Source organism: Heliangelus exortis, chromosome 1 (assembly GCF_036169615.1).
Source record: "Heliangelus exortis chromosome 1, bHelExo1.hap1, whole genome shotgun sequence".
In the NCBI taxonomy this organism is placed as follows: domain Eukaryota; kingdom Metazoa; phylum Chordata; class Aves; order Apodiformes; family Trochilidae; genus Heliangelus; species Heliangelus exortis.
In genome coordinates, this window is record NC_092422.1 from 43,207,219 (window position 1) to 43,232,971 (window position 25,753).

Consider the following 25,753-nt stretch of genomic DNA (forward strand, 5'->3'; position numbering starts at 1 on the left):
AAGGAGGTAGCTGGCAGGGACACAGGCAGGGATCAGAGAGGATGAGTCTAAATCAAATGAGGAAGGGTGAAAAGAGAGCAGTGGTATGGACAGAGTACCAATATTTAAATGGGAAACAGGAAGGAGAAGGATATACTGGCCGTGGTGGAGAAAGGAGCCCAAGTATGGAGAAAATGCTGTACTGGGAAATGAGCTGAAGCTGGTGTGTGTGAAAAGAGAGGTAGAGAGGGAAAATGAATCTGGAGTTAAGAGGTAGGAGAGTAGGATATGGTGATAAAGTGATAAATAAATTTCTCCATACTCTGCTTTTCCAAAACAGTAGAACTTGACATTCAAGAACTAGATGCTGGCACCACAAGAATTTAGCTTACTTATTAAAAATCAGTAGAAACACTGTCATTCTCCCATTGGAGATGAGCTAAAAGGTGATAGATTTACAGCAGTACTACGTATCAGAAATGTACTCAGTGTAGAGTCAGGGTCCTAGTAACTGCCAAGGATCTCAAATTTGATTGAATTTCAGCTCAGATTACTTCTATTTTATTTTTTTTTAAGCACATGCATGCAAGCACACAAGCTATATTAAAGAAACATTATTAAGGCTGCAGAATTGAGATCTGGGGGAAAAGGAGGCAGTGCTACAGCTGACTTCCAGTTTTGTAGGTGATACGAAAATTATGTGCCAGCACAGTTTTAATTACTGCCATTTTAATTACTTTACGATCTAGTGCTGCCACAAAATCCCTGCCTTATTTAATACCACTGATGGACCTGCACTGGCGTGGGCTAAGACTGTGCAGTAAGGCTTTCTTAATCTGTCAGATGGCTGGAATAATAAAAAAGGTCATATGGTGGTGAGAGTAAAGGTTTGCCATCTTGAGGGAAGGGTTTTGATCCTTAGATCTGAAAACCCATGATAGAACAGATAAGTGACTTAAACTTGGCACTTCTGGTATGTATGTAGTTAATAGTTTTCTCACTTTCACTGTCTTAGAGCTTACAAGCAGTGATAGCTTTGGACAGTATCAGACTTGTGTATTACACTCTTTGAAGAACATGCACAAAACCCAGGTTTTTAGTTTTTAAAGTAAAACCTCCAACATGGAGGTTTTTTTCAGTTCTTGTTTTCAGCCTTGCAAAATTAGTGCTCTTTTTAATGTGAAATCTGCTGTGATCCATGCCTCTAGTTTATTCCTTGTAAAATGAGGATATATTACCTCTTCATTACAAGAATGTGAACAGTTGGAAAAAGTTTAATGTCCTTGTGACCTTGAGTGATACGTAAAGCTTATGGTTGTTTCATAGTATAGTCCAGAGAGTGCAGTAAAGAAAGCTACAAACCTACTCTTTGAGCAGGAAAGAGGAAAATGGTACAGAAAGGCTGTACATTTACTAAACTAGTTTCACCCATTTTTTTTCCCAAATGAGGTAACAGTTTTACTAAACTCATTAGTGTGATCACAGACTTCAATCATAGGTCCTGCGTGCACAGGCTATTTGAAAATCTAAACAAAAAAATTCTTGAAACTTTCAGTAACTGTTTTTGTAGTGTTTTATGTGTTTCTTTTCTTACGAGAGTACATTTTACGTAAACATTTATTTCAAGAGCTCCCATGTAGCTAAGTGTACCCAAGTTGAAGCAGCCCTGTGTCATCAGTAGTGACAGCATTAGTTACCCTTGCTTGTGTTGTTTTCCTTTTCAAATTCTGAAGGTCCATTTTGAAAGGTTAAGTTAAATGGCAAAAATACTGCTAAAAGTTAAATGACCTGTTTGTATGTTGCAATGAATGGCTTTTACTTAATGCTTTTCAGTTGCATTTGTCTTACATTTTTCTGTTTTTACATGCTTAGCACGCCCAGTTTAGGGAGTCTAGGAGTCTGTTTGATGAAATATTCCTCAGTCGACCAGAGGTATGGTATAGTTCTCTCTAGTTTAGACCTTAACTATGAATTTTTCTGCAGACAAACAAATGCTCCTGGGTTTCGTTGTGCCTTTTTTCCCCCACCATTAACTTCTCCATACTGTTTTGTATACTGAAGGTATCATTTATGGGTTTCATTACATAATTTGAACCTTTCCTCGGAACTTTTTCTCTGTAAATCCACCACATTGACAAGAGTTTTGTCAGTTTAGTTACCCAAGGAGTCCCTGAAAACTTGAGCTCTTCACTTGATTAAAGGTTGTTGTCTTACTATACACCACGCTGGGTTTAAAACTGTAATAAGTTACAAAGCATTGGGGGAAAAAAACATTCTTCTTTTTGCAGAAGTTTCAGAGACATTAATGTGACAGATTTCAACAGATGCTGTGTACCATTTGATGTCCTTTTGCTTAGAGAAGTTATGTTGTGTGACATGCCATTTACGTTTATAATATATTTTGATGTGTAGCTACTTATTTGGTAGGAACAATAAGTTTTCTGTTTATACAAATCTCAGCATGTTTTGTCAACAAAAAATGTTGTCCATTATCCTCACAAAGGCTAAATTTGTCAAAACTGAATATGAGATACTGAAATAGTATTACGTGTTTTTAAATTTGTGTGTGTTGTTATATGATGTTCTTATTAAAAAGAAAAAAAATAAGTAAAAAATTTACATTTAGATAAAATTAGCAATATATGCTAGAAGTATTATGATGAAATTGTGTTTAGTTATAAGCATCAGCAGTGAGGATGGTCATTCTGCATTTTCCTTGTTCATTTCTCAATGAATGGTGGCAACCAATTATATTGTGAAAGAAGATTGAGGCATTAGCAACTAGATCAAATGAGGGCACTGTGGAAGACATGATAATAGTGAGGCTTGGGCAGTGGCTAGTTAGTCTGCAGGACTGATTATAAAACCACATAATGCAAATTGTTATAGATATAGACCAAATGTAATTTAAACAGAGGAGACTGTTTCTTAAACATGCTGATAATTTTCATATTCTAGTTGTGAATAGAACTTGATTCAGTTCCCTCATGACATGGTGTGTGATAAATTACAACTTGTTCACACTTATTGCAACAGTGCCTGCTAGAAAATGTCTGCTCTTGTATCTTTTGGTTATGTATTGACCTCTGTTTGTCACACATGTAATCCTTAGAGAAGCCTGTACCTATTAAAAAAAAACTGCTAAACCATTTATGTTAGTTGAGCAAAATTTTCTGAAGCAACATTTTGCGAAGAGCATAATTCACTAATTAGTTTACAAATGCCAATCTAAAGTACAACAATTAGCAGGCAGTCAAAAAATTGTTTCATGTGGGGTTTAATAGATCTTCTGAAATTTAAATTGAAAATATTTTTCGTTGTCCTGCCTTGAAAAAGGATTTTCTGTGGCATACTTTTCAGACATAAGCACATTTAAATGTAGCTCTTTATTAAATGCATTTTCAGTTATTCCCTTTGCCCTCCCTTCCCCCTAATCAGTCTTGTAGCTGCAGCAAAGTTGAGTTAAATGCACCAGCACTTTCATAGTAATTTAACATGACCATTTAGGGATATCTGAAATTATGTAGAATTTAATTTATAGCTATTATAGCTGGTTTTCAGCTGGCTTTTTATGCTTGCCTTAGTATTGTCTGTAAAAACAGCAGTGTTTTTAAATTTATCTGATACAGATTCCTGGTTAATTAATATGAAATGAAATAGCACAACTGGAATTTCATGGCCATGTTGTGAAGTGTAATGCTGGCTGCTTTTAGTTGGTACAGTTTGTTCTAGCATAATTTTAACCATAGTTGCTATACCCTGGTAAACTATTTTGCTGTGTTGACAAAGGTCAATGTGCCAATCACATGGCAGAGCCACAGGTGATTGTTCAATGTCCTTTTAGATATGAACCTCTAATACAAAGTAACATTTGTTACAGTGACTGAATAGTATGTTAAAATACAAAGTTATTTTGGTAGCTAGTGTTTGCTGTGGGTAAAACAGCTAGTAGATCTCACTTGAACTAATCTCCCTCGATTTCATATTTTTAATAGGTTGTTTATTATCTCAAATCTAAAACATTAAGATTAATCAGAGAGAAAAAATAGGAAACGAATGTTACTCATGCTTCGTGTCTAAACCATATTACTGCTGCTATTGACAGCATTATTTAATTTTTATGATCCTGCTTTGTTTGGGTGTTATTTATTTAAGCTTAAGCAGGGTCCTGCTTAACTGGTTTTCATCGTGTGCTTTTTATAAGTGCTGTCATCATGAAAACTTTACAGTTCCAAGTCTACAATTGCAGCAGCATTGTACTTATGCTCATGCTGCATGTGTAAGATCTACCGAGTCCTGATAAACCAAAAGCCCCCATACTTTCAATATCTTAAGATCTATCATTTTGACACGATGGGAGAAATCTTTGAATTGGTTTGACTGACATCTCACTTTACTTTTGTTTGACTTAAAATACTGTTTGAGGTTGGAAGGCTTCTTAAACACTTTTGATGTGCTCGCGCCCTCTAGTGTCCCAGTGTTTTGCTTTGCTTTGCATCTCTTGCAGGGACTTTTAGGGTGGTGAGATTGTCTAGTGTAGTGCTGTTGCATCTGCAATTTATTGTAAGATACTAACCTTATTCTAAAACTTCATTATATATTTTGGGAAGCATTCAAAGACTTTTCTGATAGGAAAAAAACCCCCTTACTATGTAATAACTTTTAAAAGAAAATATTTAATAGCTTCACTATCAAGATAGTTACAGTAAAAGAAAGTATTTCTCTTGGTTTTGATTGTCAGAGTACTCACCTGAAATCACTTCTAGTGTCATTTAATTTGAATAGGCAGTATGTACATATCTTCAACAGAAAATTTGTGCTCTGACAATATTAGCAACAAATAAAACTTGTTTTATATACATTATTTTACTTTTAAATTTTGTTGATATGGACTTGTTACAGAAATGTAAATTTTCTTCTAGCTTTAGAAAGATAAATAATAATGTAATCCTGCAGATAGTTCTTGTAAAATAAACTTTTCACTAAATTATCACTAACCTGTAAATCCAGGAAGAAGAGTATCCACCACGTGATGATTTCAGTGATGCAGATCAGCTTAGAGTGGGCAATGATGGCATCTTCATGTTGGCATTTTTCAGTAAGTTATCTTGTATCCCAGACCTACTTAGGTGTATTGTAATTGTACTTTTAAAAATGGAATATAAAAGATAGCTGTGATAAACTGCATTAATGTACTCTAATGACTGCATTTTTTTTACCTATATGTAAACACTTTCTGTTCCAGATGTAGCAAATGTGTTGCACTTTGTTACTGGGGCATCTGTCACAGACAAGGGGACAAAGCAAAATCACAGTAAATATTTTGGGGGATAGCAAAGCTGCACTATTACCTATGGATTGGGAAATTCTGTCATCTTGTATTTGGACTACCCACTTCAATAAAGACTGGATCCCAGAAATCTGGCAGATTTTTAAGTAGAAAAATTCTGTGGGAGTGTGATGATGTGACATATAAAAGTTGCTGATGTTAGAATAGTGCACTAAACAGCTGTGGGTGGATTTTTGGAACAAATCCTCCAACCATGCTTGTTTTTCAAATCAAACTAACCAGTAGCATATGAAAATGTATTATCTTCAGGTAACGTCTGATTACAGCCAGCACTACTATAGCACTTGCTCAGGTACTGTGTGTGCATACTCTGCATGTTTTGAACTCATGTACTGCATTGAGCAGTTAGTTTTAACCACTATAAATTACTTCTAGAAAGAAGCTGCTTCTGTTTTGCCAAATGCATATTTCTTTCTCATTTCTGAGGATATTTTCCCTTTCTAAAATAAATGTGTTTGGCCGCTTGGTTGGAAGCTTGTTTTTTGTGGATGTAGCAGTTCTTTCCAGCATTCATCAGTGTGAAAGCTGATGGATTAGCCACTGAAGTATTCTTTTTGTCTTTCAACCTTGGTTTCATCTAGGTTCTTTTTTCTTTGTCTTTCACTGTCTCTGTATTTAACTTCTTTATTTAACAGAACTTTCATGGAAGATTTTTTCATGTTGGTGTACAGTCTACTTGGACAATGTGGTGTTTGCATCTTGGGATAAAAAGATGTGTCTACCTCACATAGCAAACACATAAATACATATATAGGGTAATATAGTGACTTTTCTAGTCTGACCTCTTTCCATAGTAGGACCACGTTTCGGATTCAAAAGGCAGGGTATTCCTTTTTTTTTCACTTTTTTTTTTTTCCTCTTTTTGCTCCTTTCTTATGGGCTATAACTTTCTGTGTTTAATCTGTTTAGGTTCTGTACAGTGTCGACTTGTTCTTGTTTTTAAGTCCTGGTTCAGGCATTCAGTAGTGCTGGACTTGGAGGTCAAGTGAATTATTTGGTCTGTACTAGTTCCAAGTCCTTAAAAATCACGGCTGAGAGAAAATTTGTTAGTTTGCCTTTAGGAGCACAGTGCTCTTAAAAATCCTGCTGTGCAGAAGCTGAACTGGAATCAAGGGCTTCAGAAAGGGTCCAGTGATACCACATGCAGTTGGCAGAAACTGCATGTCCAAAACCTTGTGTCTACCTTCAAGAATGCAGATACTTACATGGAGGAACTGGCAGCTTTCTCTTCAAATAGCTATTTAGCTGAGACTGACTGCACAGAACACTACTTTTACACGTGAATACTCTGTAGATGATATTTTTTCTTGATTATTTTGTTCACCTGTGAAAGAAATGAATGAAATTTAGTGCTTAAACATTGTAAGATAGTTATACAAACATATGCTTAATTGGATCTGTTGGATGTTATGGGTTGCATATAGAAATTGCTAAAGTTTTCATGTGGTTTGTGCTTGTACTATGAGTCCATAAAAACTCGTAGCATTTATGGATGTTAATTTTCAGTAACTTTTCTTAGGGAAATTGAAGAACTAAATGAAAAATTACCTTAACTTAAGGGTAGATCATAAATAGTGGATGATGTTTTGCTTTCCTTCTCATAAGGAGAGAAAACTCTTCATAAAGGTGATATAAATAGATTCAAGAGACTGGAAATTAAAATGAAATTTACAGTGTGGCTACCTTTTGGTTTTTTTCAGGGTGGGATTTTTTTAAATCCTGCAAGTAGAGGTGGCAGATCACAGAAAGCTGAGTACATGTTGTCTTGCTGAGTTAAAATACAGGAGAGCAGTGTCAGGAGCTCTTCCTTAGTGAAAGGAGCATAGAACAAGTGGCTTATTTAATGTGTGCTCTCCCACCTCTTCCCATGACTATTATGTACAGTGTTGGTAGGAAGGTCTTGGGGGAGAGGTGGGCTGCCTTTATTTTGAAGGTAGACCAGTGAAGTTAACTTTTTGAATTTCACTTTCAACTGAAGTATATTAAAATAAAAATTTTAATGAGCTTACCTGCCTACTGCAATCAAGTAGTGATACATAGCTACCATCTAGTGGTTGTTGCCCAAGTTGCATAAAATTGCAGTTTTGAGGCCATCTACTGGCCAGGTCTGTTTATTTGGGGGTTTTGTTTGTTTTAGGAGCTTAGTGCATGCACATTTCAGATCTGTTTCCCATCTAAGTTGTAAAGTACTGTTCTGTTAAGATAACTAAATAGAATGAGGCAATATACTCTAAAGATAGGAATTCCTTTGTGTGAAGAAGAGGATTTTTTTTGCTTTAGTACTTGATTCAGAAACCAAGTGGAAAAATTTGTGAAACAACCTATTTTACTTCTAATATGTGGTGAATTAGGTTGTTTAAGAAAATGTTGCTTTTGAAATCTGATGAAGTTGGTGAGCAAAGAATCTGCTCTGTAATGGTCAGCGTTGGTGCTTGCTGAGGTAAATGACTATTGGTGAATTCATTCATTTTGCTGATGTATCAATACTTGTTAACAATTTTTAAGTCAGCTGTGCTTTATGCAGCATAGTAGGAACTTTTCAGAAGGCCAGAGAAGGTTGTTAATAGGAGAGTTGCTCAGAGTAATTATTTTTATTATTTTTCTTGTGTGCACAAAAAAAGGGAAGCAATTTCTAAGTTGTTTCTTTCCATTTTGAACACAGCTGTAATGGTGATAGAGTAACTAATTACCCAAAGGGTTTGGTTTTCATGCTTAATCTGCCCATAGCAGTAGTCTTTTGAATAACACCTGACTGGCTCATCCTGGTTCATTAAGTGAGAAGGTAATTTTGGGAAGTAATAAAGTTACATAACTTTCCATCATATTTAAGGATTGCTGGATCAACCAGCCTTTTTACCTGTGGGCCCCAGAAGCAGTTGCAGAGCTTATCTGGGTTTTCAGACAATATGGAAGGGAATTTTGAGTTGTGTCCACAACCCAGGAAAAATTAATATTAACTTGAAGCTCACAGATGGATTTATAAGGAGGAAAAAATAGAGAAAATGTGATGCAGGTTTTCTTGAGTCATGCAAGAGAAGCTGAGATAAAGTGATTAGAATGAAATGGCAAATGTTGAAAGGAAATACAGGGATTATTTTTTGGAGTGCTTATTTCTCGCTGATTATTAGGGGAGCCTAAGTGACCTTTCATATGCCATCACCTAACTTTTTTCTTAATGTGCAAAGAATTTGGATTATGTGGTTTCACCATAAGCATTAGATATAATATAAAATAATTGGAACAAGGAAGCTTCTAGTTAGGCATTAGGAAAAATTACCAACAAAAGTAATGGTGCAGTAGAAATCAATTGCTTTGGGAAGTTTTTGCCAAAAAAACCAAAACCAAACAAAAACCAACCAACCAAAAAACCTTTCTGCTGAAGTTTATGATAAATGTATGTAGTGGTCATCATCAGACTTCAGGTGAGCTCTTCAGGAAGGAGCAAAAGAAGTGTCCCAGTTCATGAGTGGAATAAATTCTATGCAGGAATGTAAATTTAGAGAACAGAATGAAAGACTGTGTCAATATTGCTTTGCAACTCAATGAGTATTGACAAGAAATATACACGGATTAATAAATTCATAATGACATGGTACAGCTCCAGACATCTTCTTTGCCTTGCCCCTTCTGTTATCAGAGACTTAAGAATCACAGTGGGTACAAGCTTGGTACAAGCTTGTTTATTAAAACTACCTTGAATTATTTTATTTCAGTGTCTTTGGAATTGCCAACAAATAAGAGACTTGATTTTTAACTTCACTTTTTGATATGAAAGATCCTATCCCACTCAGAATAGAGGACTGTGAGTGTGGAAAAAGCTTATGTATAAACCCTACTTTTCATGTCAGATTCTTATGACTTTTCAAACATTTAGAACATCATGTGCTTTCTATTTGAACTGGGGTTGTTGTATTGCAAATAAAGCAAATTAAGTTACTATATATGCATATTTGCTTCACTGGATATTAAGAAGACTTCTTATTTTAAATACTTTTAATCCAAGCCTCCTCTTCCCAAGAAGCAGCTTCCTACCTGTTTTTTCATTAAGAATTTTTGTTATCATGACAAAAAAACCTCTTAAATTTAGTACTCTTTCATGTGTATATTTTTTTTATGTGGATTACATGAATATCAGCTTACTTTCTCCTTTCGTATCTTCAGGAATCTATAAAACTCAAAAATCTTACTTTTATCAGTCCAACTTGTCTGTATAGTGTTACAGTAGCAAAGAAAGAGACCAAAATCATGATGCCAGCCCAGTCAGTGTGAGTTTTGTCAGAATGGTTGAAATCATAGAATCATAGAATTGGCTGGGTTGGAAGGGACCTCAGAGATCATCAAGTCCAACCCTTGATCCACTACCGCTGCAGTTACCAGACCATGGCACTGAGTGCCACATCCAGTCTCTTTTTAAATATCTCCAGGGATGGAGAATCCACCACTTCCCAGGGCAGCCCATTCCAATGCTTGATCACCCTCTCAGTAAAGAAATTCTTTCTAATGTCCAACCTAAACCTCCCCCAGCACAACTTGAGACCGTGCCCTCTTGTCTTGCTGAGACTTGCCTGGGAAAAGAGACCAACCCCCACCTGGCTACACCCTCCTTTCAGGGAGTTGTAGAGAGTGATGAGGTCTCCCCTGAGCCTCCTCTTCTCCAGGCTGAACAGCCCCAGCTCTCTCAGCCTCTCCTCATAGGATCTGTGCTCGAGTCCCTTCACCAGCCTGGTTGCCCTCCTTTGGACCTGCTCCAGGACCTCGATATTCTTCCTAAACTGAGGGGCCCAGAACTGGACACAGTACTCGAGGTGTGGCCTCACCAGCACTGAGTACAGGGGCAATCTATTAAAAGGAAGAAGACAAAAGTTAAATTTGGGCTCTAGTATGTATCCAGATGCCAGTGATCTCTGTGATGGGGAAAAAAATTCTTGTTGCAGAATGCTTGGTCTTCAAGTGGAAGTCTAGAAGATGAAGATAGAATGTGTCTGTATGAAGAGGGTGGGCAAACAGAAATAGCAAATGCTTTTTTAGTTAAAACCATGATGTGGTTGTAGCAAATTAGAGTTTCTATCTCATTTTTGGGAATGTTTTTTCTTCTTTGTTAGTGTATCAGTGTCAGACCAGGAGTGTTACCTGTGTGAGGATGTCACAGGAAGCTGAATAAATACGAAGGATCGGGTTCTCTCTTTTAACTGCTGAGCAGTGTCATTTACATTTTGCAAAGTTGGTGGATACAGGTGAATAGTAGAGGATTGCATTTATTGCAGCAAGAAAGCTCACACAATGACTTTGTTGTCTGTAGTAGATGAATCTAGAGAAAATGGCAGGTGATTCCTTTAACTGGTCTCTCCTCACCATTGTGTTTTCTTTCTCAGCTTCACAAAGAAGCTTGTGCTGTAGATTCTCTTTGGACAACTTTTATTGCAATAGGTGAAGAACTATACAGAAAACAACATTAGTGACATGTAAATTGATGCAACGTAGGTCACAAAGCTCAGACAAGTTGCATGAGTGGCAGAGATACATGTGGAAATTGTAGTGGAAAAAGGTGCAGATAAAAAACCAATGGGAAGATAGAAATTTCATTTGTTGCAGTCTGCTCAGAAGCTGGAGATGCATTTCTGAAAGGAAATAATATATTTTGTAACTAGGATCGGACAATGAAGATGATTTTAGGAGTACCAATAGGACACGGAGAAGGTGAGAGAGAAGCAAGGGGAAAGACTGAAAACATGTAGACTTTATTGTTGCCCATCTTTAAATTTTTTAAAATTATGCAACTCCAAGGCAACCTTGGGAGACTCTCCCAAATATGTTGCCTAGGTTTTAGAGAGCTGGAAGTAGTATGTTCCTCATACTGCTAAAGACAGGGAATTTTGATTGGGTCCTCACTGCAGAATTTTTATAGAATTATAGAATCATAGAATTTCCAGGGTTGGAAGGAACCTTTAAGATCACTTGAGTTCCAACCCCCATGCCATGGGCAGGGAACCTCCCACTGGATCAGGTTGCTCAGAGCCCCCTGCAGCCTGGCCTTAAAAACTTCCAGGGATGGGGCTTCCACCACCTCTGGGCAACCTGTGCCAGTGTCTCACCACCCTCATGGTGAAGAACTTCTCCCTAATATCTGACCTAAATCTACCCTCCTCTAGTTTGAATCCATTCCCCCATGTCCTATGACTACTTGATATCCTAAAAAGTCCCTCACCAGCTTTCTTGTAGGCCCCCTTTTTATAGGGGGTGATTACAGATAGAAATTTAAATGGTGAGATTCTTCTTCAGTAAATATTTATCAGGGTGTGTGAACTTGCATAATTTGTAACTTTTCTATATTTAATCCTTTTCTGCTTGCATTGCCTGCTTGTATAACTTGATGTAACAGCACACTGATTAGAGGAAAAAAGCTGTTGTGAACAACACTGGAACATGCTGATGTTTCTGCTTCTTTCTGCAGTTGAGCAAACAATTTAGGGTTAAATATCCACCTAATAATGCTCCTCCAGTGGCTGTAGATTCTATTTTGAATATTCCTTTACCTGAAATTGAAAGGAGGGTAAAATTGTCACTATGTTCAGCTTTGATTATAAGAACTGATTTTCCCCCACTTGTGCTTGGGAAATTTCTAGTATTTATAGTGCAAGTGCGGGTTAGTTCAGCTGCTATAAATGTCCTTGTTTTTTAATAAACAGCTATTAAAATATTTATTCTGGGAATTCCTCTAGTTTTCGTAGTCCATTAGCAAGATGTCTATCTTGAGTCCTTTTCAGCATTCTTATCTTTGGAGACATGGTTGAAGTCACCCTTTGCAGCATCAACAGTGGGGGAAAAGGCAGAGAGCACTAAGCTGTTGTGAGACTGGCACAGAGACACCTTGGAGAACTAGTTTCTGGAATCTGTTACTCTTAAAAGTATGCTTTATTTGGAGAGCTTGCTTAAAATAGAGCAATCCTGTTTTCAAAACACTGTATCCAAGCTTTCTCAAATGTAAATGCTGTTGTGTTATGGAAAGATAGATAAAAGATAGGGTCACAATGTTGTTCTTCAGGTCTTATGTGATAGAAATGCAATCTTTTTTTTTTTCTTTTCTGTTTTCTGCCTATACTAGTTAAGACCAGCATTTGTTCAAAATTATTGGTTTTTTGTTTTCTTTTTAATTAATAATTACTAAAAATTAGTAAAAGTAAGCTTCTCATTGCCACCCCCTGTTACCTGTGGCTCTGCCCAAAGCAAGATGTTTTCTTAGTTGCAAAAAATTATTATTCTGTTGAGGAGTCTTCCAAAACTTCTCTTGAAACTTCAGCTTCTTTATAGTTCTTGGAATCCCACTGCAGTTTTATAGAATAATTTGTCATTTGTGGGCAAATCATTGCATCTTCATGTGGACTGTTGGAGGGATTTAGTAAGTTTTTAACTACAAAGAAGTAGTTGTTTATAGATAATCCTCCCAAATAAACTTGTACTTAAGGAAAGCATTGAGGAATTTCCTCTTCCTAATTTTTTTTGTAAGTGTTCAAACTTTTACTGAAAACTTTTTTTTCCTGTGGTGAATTAATGTCTGCATTTTGTGAGGGTTTTGTATTTTTTTTTCTGTAAGCTTGGGGATTTAATACATTAAGGATTTTCATGCAGGGGTTTTGTTCCCCTTTGCCTTGCCTTCCATTCCTGATTGCCTTTTCAATGATTTCTGTGTTCACTGTCGACTTCCCTAATGTTTCCAGTTTTCCACTGTCTTGTCCTCTTCAGAACTCCTGAACTGTCTTCTTCCACCAGCTCTCCCAGCTCTACTGTTTGGATTTCCTTTTAGTTGCCCTCACTTACTCTCAAAGCTGGGACAATACCTAATTGAGAATTTCCACATTTGACACAAACACAAGTGCATGCAAGTCAATGCAGATGATGGTGTTCATTGCCAAGTACATGTGCCAGTATGAAACTTTAAATTGTGAAACTACAGGGAGTTGGGCAGAAGTGTTAATTGAAGTAACAGTGGGTAATTATAGTCAATATGATTTCCTAGGCTTCTGTGTAAAACTTCCAAAGCTTCTTATATCTTATGCTTGAATATAGATCTAAAAGAGAAGACATTAACCAATGAAACACCAGCTTGTCAATTTATCTTCATTTCTATACTATGTTTACAGAGCAAGAGCAGATACTTTTATTCTGTTCGATCCAAACTGGATAAAGGTGAATATGCAGCCTTGATAGATGCACGTATGTGTGCATATATAAATATCTTTTTAGTTATAAAAATATAGCAAGGTGTGGTTGTTTCCCTTTGTTGCAATTCAAGTCTTGTATGTTATAGTCCTATGCTTTCATTTACCCTTCATGTCTAGTGTCACCTTGTTAGATTTCTGTAGCAATGTAATACTTTTATGCTGGAATTTCTCTTGTTCAAAGTAGTAGGTTCCAGCCTGTTTATCATTTGCTTTGTTATTAAGTGACTACACCATGGGGAATGTCTGGGTTCAAAGTCAATTTCTGAAAGCCTGAGTTACCAGAAGGGAATTACCGACTGTGTAAGCATGTCCCTATTAGTTTAAAAGTGAAATTACTGTTAAGTCTGTTTGCTTAATTTATACAGATTAACAGAAGCTACTGTTTCTTTTCTTTTATAGTGGCATTTATTTTCAACTGGATTGGATTTTGTTTATCCTTCTGTATAACAAATACAATTGCTGGAAGGTATGGTGCAATCTGTGGATTTGGTCTCTCCCTGATCAAATGGATTCTCATTGTCCGGGTATGTTTCTTGATTAATGCTGTACAGATTCTCTAGAACCAAACCGTAACAGCTTATTCGAGAATTATATAATAATGGAATTAAAAATTGGTATATTAATTTCCCGTGCTTAAGAGTGCCTAGAATTTTCTCTAATTTCCGCTTAAGTACAGGATTTTCTATATATTCATGTATGCTTAGTAATGATAAATCTTAACCTATTCTTACCTAGCTTAGAATTTTACATTCCTCTTCCCACTAAAATGAATGCAGAATGACTCATTTTGTGCAAGAATATTTAAAAGTATACATAAGAAGCAGAGCAAGTACATAAAATGTCACTGTTATTATTAGTGTCCTATATGAAAGATTCATAAATGTCTCAGCCTATCAGGGAGCAGAAAACATTTCTTCCTCATATCTGGTTCTTCTGTTCCTTGTAAGATACATACTGAATCTAGACAAAATCAAACATAAAATTAGTTCCATTTTATCCCTCTTAGATGCTCAATTTCTTGATATTTATACTGCAAGACTAGGTACTTTTCAGAAAGGTATGTTAGCCAAGTGGAAGTTAGTTATCTGACCACATGGATGCTAGATGAAACATAAAGATTCTTCCTGAACTTGCATTCTACATGTCTGAGACACAGCATTTAAAATACCATCCTAATGAAGTGAGTGATTTTGGATAACTATGTTCTGCTGACTCTATTTTTTTTTCCTGGTGTGCATGCTAGTAACTTGAATTGATTTTGTCTTAGCATGATGGTAGAAGGATTGTAGAGCAGAGATTGCCTGGTCCTTCCTGGATCTGTCCTGTATCCATCTTGGACCTGAGGATGATTTGGAGTCTTTTTATTTGCTTCCCCAGAGCAGGGAAATGCTGCTAGACCAGATGTAATTAAGTATATTTAGTTGGAATTCAGGGTTTGGGATGGAATTTATCTTAAGGGAGTGACAAGACATGAATTTTTCAACTATGCAGTCACTGGGGATATATTTGGCTTCCCTTGAGGCATACTAAACAGAGGGCAGAAGTTGCTCATTGTGTCAGTTTTATTATTCTTGTCTGCTTGAAAATGGGCCCAGAATAAACACAAAAATTAATGTATGCTAAGCTTCCTTGAAGAATTACTGTGTTCTAGACTATTTTAAAATTATTATAATAATCTGTTACTAGTTATAAAATATTAGAGCAGACCAATTTCAAGATCTATTTTTCATACCAAAAGTTATCATCATCTTGTGATGTCTCCTTTTGTAGATACAATAGCAGAAAGCTCATAAGGTGTATATTGACAATGTTGTTTAATGGTGACACACGTGCACACACCTGTGCACAAAAAATTATTCTGTTCTTTTGTTTAAAGCTCCTCCAAAGGCTCACACTGGCCTTTCTCACTCGGGGTCAGTAGTACAAACCCTTTCAGTGTCTTAACAATCAGAGTTCACACATATTCTTGCTGTATCAGTTTTTACTGGGGTGGGGTAGGGAGTGAACAAAAGCACAGTCTTGCTGTTGGGGAAGTTCTATAGCCATGGCTGCTTCTGCCATGAAACAAAGTGTGTGAGTAGTGCATGTAGTCCAGTATTTTATTTATGGTGTTAGTATGTTGTCTTCTTCTCTATTAAAGGAAATTGTAACTTTAAAAGTGTATATTTGTTTAGAGAATTGAAAATACATTCAAATGAGATGGGATTAATAATGTTATCAACTTCCTCAGAACTGAGTGCTCAATGTGGTATTTTAATGAAGTGTCAAAATAGGACATGCTTATTCTGCCAGGTCATGGAAATGCTAGGGATAATTTAAGTACCAATTACTAAGTTCCATTTAGCAAGTCTGTCTGTTGCTAATTTTTTCTTGGATTGCCCATAGAAATAAATAACAGTACAGGATTAAACCTGTGAAGAATTCCTACAATCTGGCTTTACTGTGAAGAGAACAGTTACTTAAATTAAAAAACAAGACTTGCTTAATTCTTTAAAAATCTTGGATTTTTATCTGGTTGCGTATGTGGCCTAGTGTCGTTGTCCCCTCTGTTACTTTTTTTTGTTTGTTTTTTTTGTTTTGGTTTTTTTTGGGTTTGTTTTTTTTTCTTCTTCTTTTTTTAAGGAGTAAACTGAATTAGGTGCCTAGTTTATATGCTTTCTTGGTTGATACTACTGAAATGTCCTAGAAGTGGTAAATGGCAGGATTCAGGAGACATACTGAATGCTAGTAGGATGGGAAGTATATGAAAAGTGTGCAGAAATAGTAAATAGGTTACTTTATTTCTTCTGGCAGCTTTTCACACATCTCCCCATTCCTACTTCTTATGTGAGTTTTGGAGACATTTGATTAGCCTTTTTATCAGTGAAGCATGCAGTCTGGAGTCTGGTAAAGGCACGGATACCTGTCTCCAATACCATCACACCCTGCCCTCCAGCTGCCTCCCACATCACAGGGAAGACAAAACTGTCTGCCATGGTCACTAACAGGAACAGTTGAAATGCCACTTCAAGGTTCATTTAGTTGTGTTCAGCTCACTGCTGGGAACTGAATGCGGGTTTGAAAATGAAAAGACTTTAATGAGTTGGGGGTCTTTATGGGGCTGGTATTCTTGGCAGCGATTAACAGTAGGGGGTATACAGAAGGTCAAAAGCTCTTCTTTTGAGGGGTCAGCAGAACATCCCTGTCTGATAAGATTAAACTAATGTGGCTTTTGGTGTTAATATCTAAAGCAGCAGGCTGCTGTAATGTGTTTGGGATGGCAGGCATTGGGGGGGAAAAAAAAAGAAAATCGACAAGTGGTGATTCATTGTAACAGAAAATGTCAGATCATTCTGGCATGTAATACAAGTTGGGGTTTCTTTTACACACACACATTTTAAAACTTCTGAAAAAGAACATACCTTTGCCACAGACCAACCGATGCTGGAAATGTTATTTGTATATTAAACTGTTTTGCATTACAGTTGATTATTTTTATTTGAATTTGCTTTCTCTTTGTTTTCTGAATTTGTATAGTGCATTAAATGTGTCTTAGTCATCTGTCTTATTGCATCTAAGACTTGTGTGTGAATTTCAGTTTTCAGATTACTTTACTGGATATTTCAATGGACAGTACTGGCTTTGGTGGATATTTCTTGTACTTGGTAAGTGGCAATTGAAAACGTTTCTATTTTGATGTGAAAGATGAATGATGCCATTGTAAGTAACAATTCTGTGTTTTTCTTAGCTGATGATAATTTTGTGTGTTATTTTTATTTCTGTATTATTCATAAGGTTATTGGTTTCCTTGGTTGTATTATTGTGTGAACTGCAGACTGTTCAAACAACCTTCAGTCCAAAATATTTTGTTATGCATATGTAATTATGTACATTCCTCTGACTTGTAATTTGTACTTTTTAAGCTGCTTCTACTGATCTAGAGGTGCAAAATTGTGTAAAGAAACTTCAGCTTTATGTAGAAGAACATACTAAAAAGTGAGTGATGTCTAGCACTTGCATCTATAAACCTGTATGTCAAGTATTAAATTTTAAGAGATCTGACTGATCCTAGGAAGATGGAGTCTGCTGTGATACACAGGTCACAAAATGTCCTTTTCTAGCCCTTTGAAATGCATACTGCATCAGTAGTTTCTCAGTCAAATAAGAGAATGGCTTCATGCTTTCTGATCACAGCACTCATATGATGTCACCTTTCTCTGAAGAAGAGAAAGAGCTCTGTCTGCCGTGTTCAAAGTCTCCCACTCATCAAATTCTGCTCTTCTGACTGTTTCTAATTAGGTTGTACCAAACCCCAACCACTATACCTTTTTTTCTTTTTTTCCCCTAATGTGCATTTTTTAATTTAAATATGGATTCAGGAATTATTTTCTTTTACAGAAATATATTCTATTTACCAGTTTTCTTTTCTAGCTCTGCAAGCATAGCAAACTGTTGCTGGTTCAGTAGGTGGCACTCTTTCCCTTGAGTCAATTGGCTCAAGTGACTGACAGCAAATGTTAAAAGGAAATGTTGAGTAAACTTAAAAAAAAAAAACACAACACCAAACCAAACTAAAAAACCCCAACCAACCAACCAACCAACCAAAACACAAAACCAACAACAATCAATACTGAGATTCTGGATCTTTGTGACTCACTATTTATCTCAAAAGAAATGCCAGAAATCTTTAATGCTGTTACTTAAAACTTTCTCTGTTTGAAGGCATTGATCAGACTTCTTAATACTCAGCTTGCTCTGCTGTTGTATACTTGGTTTTTTGAGATACAGAGAAACTGCAAATGCTTAATGCACCGCAGCATCAGTCCCTCTAATGCTTTCATACTTTGAGGTGATTGCATTTAAGTAGGAAGTTACAGGTACAAACATTTCCAGGTAAATCTTTAATTAAAGCAATGAGATTGAGAGTTGACACTTGGATAAAAATAGTGTCTTCTTCCCCTAAAGTTTCCCACTCTGTGTCTATGGAAAAAGCTGTGCATTTCTACTTCCTCTTCTCCTAGCCTTTTATAGTTCTTGTTCAGAAATTAACTCGTGTAAATTTAGGACAGTCTTATGTTCAGTCTTAATTGGTTTATGACGTTTCTTTTTTCTTTAGCTCACGCAGTTTCTGATATGCCTTAATATATATCATATCATAGATATAATGCAATAGAATATAATAGGTACTGTGAGGCATGCAGTATGCATCCAGCAGTCAGTGTTCCCTGGTATTATGACTGTTTTGCATTAAATAATCCACCAGTGTTCTTAAACTGATAAAGCTGATGTACCAAGATTGCTAGAACCACCACAGAAGGATTTAACTCAAGAGAGTTACTTAGCAGGGCATGGAGGAGGAATATTATCAATTCATGGGAGCTCTGCCAACCAGATGTGCATTTCATTGTTTTGGATAACTTTCCCATTAGAGCACATGGTGTAGCATATCCTGCATCTCTTCAGAAGTGAATGAACTGAGTTGGATTCTTTTGCTTTGCATCATCCTCTGACATACTTCTGCCTACCTGTTGCCCTCTTCTCTTCTGGTGTTCATCTATCTATTTCTGCTCCCTTCCATTTTGTCAACATCTGGAAAAATCTGCTCATGCTTGACAGAAAAGTGAATCCAAGGACCTGTCATGTACAGTGAACAAACTGAAGAGAGAGACAATTCCAATTTTTAAATCTAAATGTTAGCCAAAGTTTCTTTTTAAGGAACACAATGGAAAGTGTTTTGGTATCTTTTTTTTCTTTCTTAAACAGGGAAATATAAAATCCAAGTTGAACTTGGACAACTTGGACTGGTTTTTCAACATGTGTGATGCATAAAGTATGTTTTCAGGCACCTTGAGAGCTGCCTGCCCACCTTTTGGTGCTTCAGCTGTTTTCAGTTGAACATGGAACTATCTCTTGTAATGCCAGGGTAGCAGCTTTTGTAGGAGAGTTTTGATCCAGATCTTAGTGCTTTTTTCTTCAAACAGAATTCAACCTCACCACAGAAACCTGTTTGGCTTAGGTCAGAGTTCCAGTTGTTAGCAGACTGTTCTCTGTGTTTGTTTGTTTGTTTTTTTTTTTTTTTTTTTTTGGTTTTTTTTTGGTTTTTTTTTGGGTTTTTTTTGGTTTTTTTTTTTTTTTTTTGCGTGTGTGTCCTAACAGGGCTTTGGTTTTAAAAAGGGAAAAAGAAAAATTCCTGAAAAGCCTTCCAAAAGGCTGTATCCTAATATCACAAGACAAAAGCAGAAGACATGCTCATTGAATTTGTGATTATGCATAATGACACTTTACCTAGCATAATCTAGGTTTCTAAGAATTACTTTAATAAGAATCATGTGGGTTTGCATGTACTTAGGTTGATGTTTCTTTTGTGCATTTTTTTACACTTCCAGGACTACTCCTGTTCTTTCGAGGCTTTGTTAATTATCTTAAAGTCAGAAATATGTCTGAAAGCATGGCAGCTGCTCACAGAACAAGATTTTTTTTCTTGTACTGAAGGTAAGCAATTTTTAGTGATAAGATTCTCTCCCAGGAAAATTGAGAAGAACAGAACACTTACATTAAAAATAAATAATCAAACTTCTGTCACAAACCAGAAGTCACATGGTTTTTGAACATCTGTCAGGAATGTTCTATTTATTCTACATGGTCTTGGAAATAGCTGGAGTCTCTTGCAGTCATGAAATTTGACAGTAAACAATGCATCCAGTTTGCCTCCAGTCCGCCCTGGAAGTAATGTTCAGTAACAAAAATAGAGAGGAATCTCTTGCTTTTTCTAAGGAAGAAACAGTATCTGCTGCCTGTCAAGATACTCTCCTGTGCTGGAAAACTGGCTTTAGTAGTCAACCTGTTTTCAGCAAGTTAGGAACCAGTAATCTGCCTGTATATTAAATCTGATTGACATGGGTCTGAACATGGAAACAGATGAATATTGTCTCTCTGTACATGACTGGATTAAGACAGTCATATACAAATATCAAATATGATCATTGTGTATGCAACAAGGTGCTTTATATAACCCTCAGGTAGCTGACTTATCAGTCTGGCATCAACCCACATTTTTTTCAATACTTTTTATCCTTTAGGTGCATCTATTGGACTTCACTATATAGTTTAAACCAGGGGTCTCCATTTGTGTTCAACTTTTTTTTTATTTTAACTACATGATGACATCAGTTTAAGTCTATAAGTACTGTAGCATTTCAGTTGCTCTGGAGTCTACTTAAAATGATGAAATACTATATTTTGACTTAATTGAGAAGCTATGTTTGCCAGAATAAAGGTTTTTTCTAACTTTTCTCTAAGATTGGTCGCAGAAACAAAATGAAGTAACCAGCAACACATTATTGAAGCCTGAAAAAACTGAGACAATATTTTAAAAATATTTCTTTAATATAAGATGGTGATATACATTTAGCAACAGCTAATGATAAATATCTATCCTATACTATATAGTTCTTGATGATGGAAGAAATCTGTTAGCATAACTGTAATGTATTTCTTTTCACTGTTCCATTTTGTCCAAGTTACACAGTAAATTCAGTAACCAAGTTGTATATTGTCTTTTAATAACCAGCCTAAGTTGGCATCTCTGTGGTAGCATTTCCTTTTGACAGTAGCAACTTTTTCTTTTTTTTTCTTAGTAATGTGGTAATCTCTTCAGAAATTTGTAGAGATTTGATTGGAAATATCTGCTAACTTTTAGTACAATAAACTTTAAACAAAATAATTGTTAGGACTATTTAATTTGGCATTAGGTGAAGTTAATGAGTTGTCCAGTCTAAGTTCAGCAGCTTTGAATTTTTCCTTAACCTGTAGCATCACTGAGATGTATGGCTGGAGAGGTCTGAGGGGTGTTTAGACAGCTGGACACATAAGGCATTTCAAAAAAATAGTATTTAGGTATTGAAACAAAAAGTTCAAATTCATTGCTATCACACTGAAATATCCTTGTTCTTAAATAGATAACTTTCTCTATGGTGAAATTTGGTTTTAATAAATAACAAATATTACCCCTACAGTTACAAAATATTCTTAGCTGTTCTTTTGAAATTATAACAAAGTAACAGTTTTGGTTTGTTTTTTTGTTTTTTTTCTCCCATCCTAACCTGGAGGGGGGGGGGAAAGGGCTGCTTCTTTGCTACTTCTACATTTAATGTCAGTTAGCAAGGCTACTTCTGGTGCATCACTGCAATGAACTGAAGTGCAACTCTTTCTTTATCTCCAGACTGCACTGAACAGACATTCCTTTCCTATACCAGTGTGAAACTTCCAGATGATCTATCTGTAACCAAGTTAATAGGATAGAAGACTACTAAAACCAGAAGAAAAATTAGTGAAGATGCGGCTTCAGAAATGAATGACAGGATGGTTCATGTGCAAATATCAGTTCTGGTCATTCTACTAAATATTTATAATTGCTGCCTTTTGTTTTAGCACATTTGTATATGTGCTTATTAAAAATATAGTAAGAAGTAAGAACAGACCATCTGTTACTATATACTAGGTACAGTCAGACTTGGCTAATCTGTGCTTGTCGAATCTGAAAGATTTAAGTGGTAACTTATTTCACAGCATGTATGTACCACTGACTTGTTGATCTGAACTTTGATTACAATGAAATGCATTAAATGATTTGGATTAATCAGTTCAGACAGTTTTTTATATAATTAGATTCATCTAATGATAGTGTAGGACATTTTAAGTATACTTAACCCCAAAGTTCCTTGCCACAAACTTGTTTTTGCCAATATTTTATCAAATTCAAACCGATATACTGGTTTGCTTAAAACTGATACTCCACTTTAAGTCCCCTGTAAATAACTCTGCATAAATGACTGAATTGCTTCTTAGGAAAAATATCAAAATATATTTTGTAATGGCATATTCTCTAAGTTTTGTTTAATCTTGGAGCTGCATATGTATTTTTTGTTAATTGGCTATTAAGGGTATAGTTACTATTAGATGTAATTTTGGAGGTAAAGAATTTTGTCTCATCCTGACTTTCCTCACATGAGTTATTATTAACTAGTTTGGGCTTGAGCCTGACAGTCATTATTCATATGCATGATCCTACTAGAAGATAAGAGTTCATTCATGTTAGCAGGGATGGACAGCCATACGTCTTGAGTCCTTGGTTATGCAGTTGGTTCCTCGTGGGTGCACCTTTGTTCCTGAAACAGGGTATTGCAGATGTATGTAACACTGGGTTATACTGTTGGCTCTGTTTAAGAAGTCTTGAGTTCACTATAAATACAACATCTACCCTGAGGGCTTCTCAAAGAAAAATAAAAAATTCATGTAGCTATCTTACAACGCTTGTTTACAATAAATACTTCACCACTTCCTATGAATAAACTATTTTAAATGCAAGATAATTTTGGAAATAATCTATGAAGGAAAAAAATAAATCTTACTTTTAAGCTCTGAAAGTAAAATGGGTGTTGCACCTCTCCCAGTATTCATTTAAGATAGACCATTACTTTCCTATAAATTTCATCTCTTCAAGGGGTACTGTCTGCCATTCATGCATGTGTGGTTTCCTTTAAAAGTTTGTGAAATTTATGCTTCTCCTTAAGTAGGAGAATACATCTCAATCCTTTTTACAACTGGAATCTCAGTTGCAAAAATGTATTGGTTGTTGGTTGCACCTTTGAGGAAAAATATACAAATGCTTTCCTCCATTTTTTCTTTTTGTATTAGAATTTTGCCTTTTTATTACTAACATTAAAACAGTGAGGTTTATGTTGTTTTAAGCTAGTGCTGTATTCAGTTTTGTATCTATAATAAATGTTTAAAATATACATATGTAAACTGGTCACATTATTCACTTCTTAATCTTCCAGAGATACTGAAAGTGTCTAAAATGTTAGGGTCACCTCCACTTCCTGAGGTTTTTATGGAAAGAATAAAATTAACTATAATGTTCAATATTTAATTGGAATTTCCTTCTAAACTCATCTGTTTGTTTCTGTGTTCTTTTGCATTCATTGTCCATATGAAAAAGAAGCAGATAATAAAACATTGCTTTGTTTTGCTGATTAAGACTTACGCTTTTTGGATTTTTATTTACTTCACATTGAAAAATGCACACTGCATTATTTGTGTCAACATGGAATTATAGACAGATTACTTGGCAAAATAGGTACTAATCAATCCTCTCCTCTTCTTCTTTTCATCTTCTATTTATGAAAGCAAACTGTAAAGACATTTATTTTAATGAGTTAATACAACTGTGCAAAGCATGGAATGTTGATTAATTTTCTATTTTCACCAGTATTGGCTAGTACTATTTTCCATCTCTATCAGATTTCCCAAATTAAGCAGCAGTCTTCTGAGTAAATTATTTCTGTTTGCTTCACTGGATTTTACAGAAAGCCTCATACAGATATTTGGGTTTGTTGTGGGTCTTTGTTCTGGGCTAGCTCACAAAAATTCTCATTTGGACAGAAGAATATGCAGGGTTAAAAACGTACATATGTTATCTAATCTTCTGTAGTTGATGCAGCAGCTTGGTAGCCTGAAATCTCATCAGCAGGAGGAAGGGAACTGGGACACTGTTTTCAAAGATTCTGCAATCTATTCCAGATGTGTCAAATGCTGCATATTTTCCTTGCTATTTCCTGTGAGCTTGGTTAGGAGCAGCTGGCTCTGTGGTTTAGAGACACCTGGCCAGCTTTGCTTTGTGTCTTGGGATGGAAGGGGGGAGGAGGGGAAGCTCCAGTATTGCAGTGAAGTTGACTGTAAACAGATTTTGTATGAATGCAAATAAGGCTTTGAAGTAGGAGGTAAAACAGCTGCGGGAGAAAATGCCATTTTATTCGAGTAACTGGCGTGATTGTCATTTCTTTACTTTTGTCATCTACTTTTATTGATATAGACACCGAAGGGAGATGGACATCTTGAGTATGATTTAAATAGTCTGTGCCTTTATTAACACATTCTAGAAATGATCCATTAGTCGTTTCCAGTCCTCTTACAGAGGGGAAGTTACCTCCAGGCTTTTGTTTTGCCATCTTGCCTAGAGTATGGACACGTTCCTCATCACAGCTGGTTTGAACACCCTACTCTTTCTAGTTCTGCTTACTTCCCTTTGAATGATGGCAAGAGTTGAGGAAGAGTGGTTTTGTGAACATGCTATCCTAAAAAAGCTATCAGAAAGATTTTCATCTCCACTTCTTGTGAATGTTTTCCTATACTACACATCAGTCTCTCCTGTGTGGCTGATTGCATTGTTCACTTGAACAGAAAGTTGATCTCATGAAATTACTGTTGCTTCCTGCACTTTTGAAGAGAAGGTGAATAATCTGTTGTATGGAAATAGATACCTCTCAGTAAGGAAAAATAAATTCTAAAAAAGCTAAAACACAGTCAGCATGTGGGCACAGGTACTCAGAAGCCGTGGAGTCCAGTGTATTGTTAGTCCTATGTATGTTGTACTTCTCCACCATCCAAAGATCCTTATCTTTTTCCTTTATACTTCCAACGATACTTTTGCCATCTGTATTTTCTCTGCTTAGCATAACCTTTACACTTCCATGCCCTTTCTACTTTCTCTTTGCACTTGCTCTGTTGCACCCTGCAGGGACAGGCAGAAAGCATGTTGGCTGCAGTTAATAAATAACCCACATAGCTACAATGCTGCTTTGTATTTTTATACATCCACATTTTACAGGTAAACCAACTTTTTAAAGTCAATGACTTTCAAACTATTGAACATGCTTAATGTATGTTACTGTGCCATCCAGCTGTTCTATCATGTATGCAAGTGGAAATAAAACAGTTGCAAAATTTTTTTTTTTAGGGGGAGGTATATTTTCCTTTAGCTCCTGAAGTGTCTGTGTGATCAACTTCAAACATTTTTCTGATGTGTAACTGGGGGTTTTTCTCGATCCTTTCCAAATGAAAGAAAAGTCATCTTTCCTTTTTATTTATTTGTTTATTTATTTGTTTATTTATTTTCTACATAAGGAAATATTTTCTACATAAGGAAACCTACATGCAGTGAGGCTTGAGAAAGTATTGCAAACAGCATCAGCTCCGCAGCTATTCTTAATTTTTTGTTGTTGTTATTTTGTGTAAAATAGGCAGCTATATATTAAAATAAAAATGGTTTGATTCGTGGGATGGTTACAGTTATCCCAATGTTTTTACATCTGTTCTTGTAATCTTCACTGTTAATTTTCGTGTGGTCAAAGAAATTCTGTGTTGGAGAGTGTATCCTTAGTGTAAT

At 35.9% G+C, this 25,753-nt stretch overlaps 1 protein-coding gene across 4 annotated transcripts in view; it reads left to right on the top strand.

Moving 5' to 3' along the window:
- Nucleotides 1–23,565, top strand: part of NDFIP2 (Nedd4 family interacting protein 2) — a 43,748-nt gene extending 20,183 nt beyond the window's left edge. For 2 of the 4 annotated variants that reach the window (XM_071741564.1, XM_071741556.1), the window contains 6 exons: nucleotides 1,852–1,911; nucleotides 4,990–5,077; nucleotides 13,948–14,072; nucleotides 17,126–17,192; nucleotides 19,914–20,019; nucleotides 21,749–23,565. In XM_071741564.1, coding sequence (XP_071597665.1) covers nucleotides 1,852–1,911; nucleotides 4,990–5,077; nucleotides 13,948–14,072; nucleotides 17,126–17,192; nucleotides 19,914–20,017 — 444 coding nt within the window. In that variant the 3' untranslated portion in view covers nucleotides 20,018–20,019; nucleotides 21,749–23,565. The remainder of the gene's footprint in view (nucleotides 1–1,851; nucleotides 1,912–4,989; nucleotides 5,078–13,947; nucleotides 14,073–17,125; nucleotides 17,193–19,913; nucleotides 20,020–21,748) is intronic. The other 2 variants (XM_071741584.1, XM_071741574.1) reach the window with 1 other exon arrangement.
- Nucleotides 23,566–25,753: the final 2,188 nt, after the last annotated feature.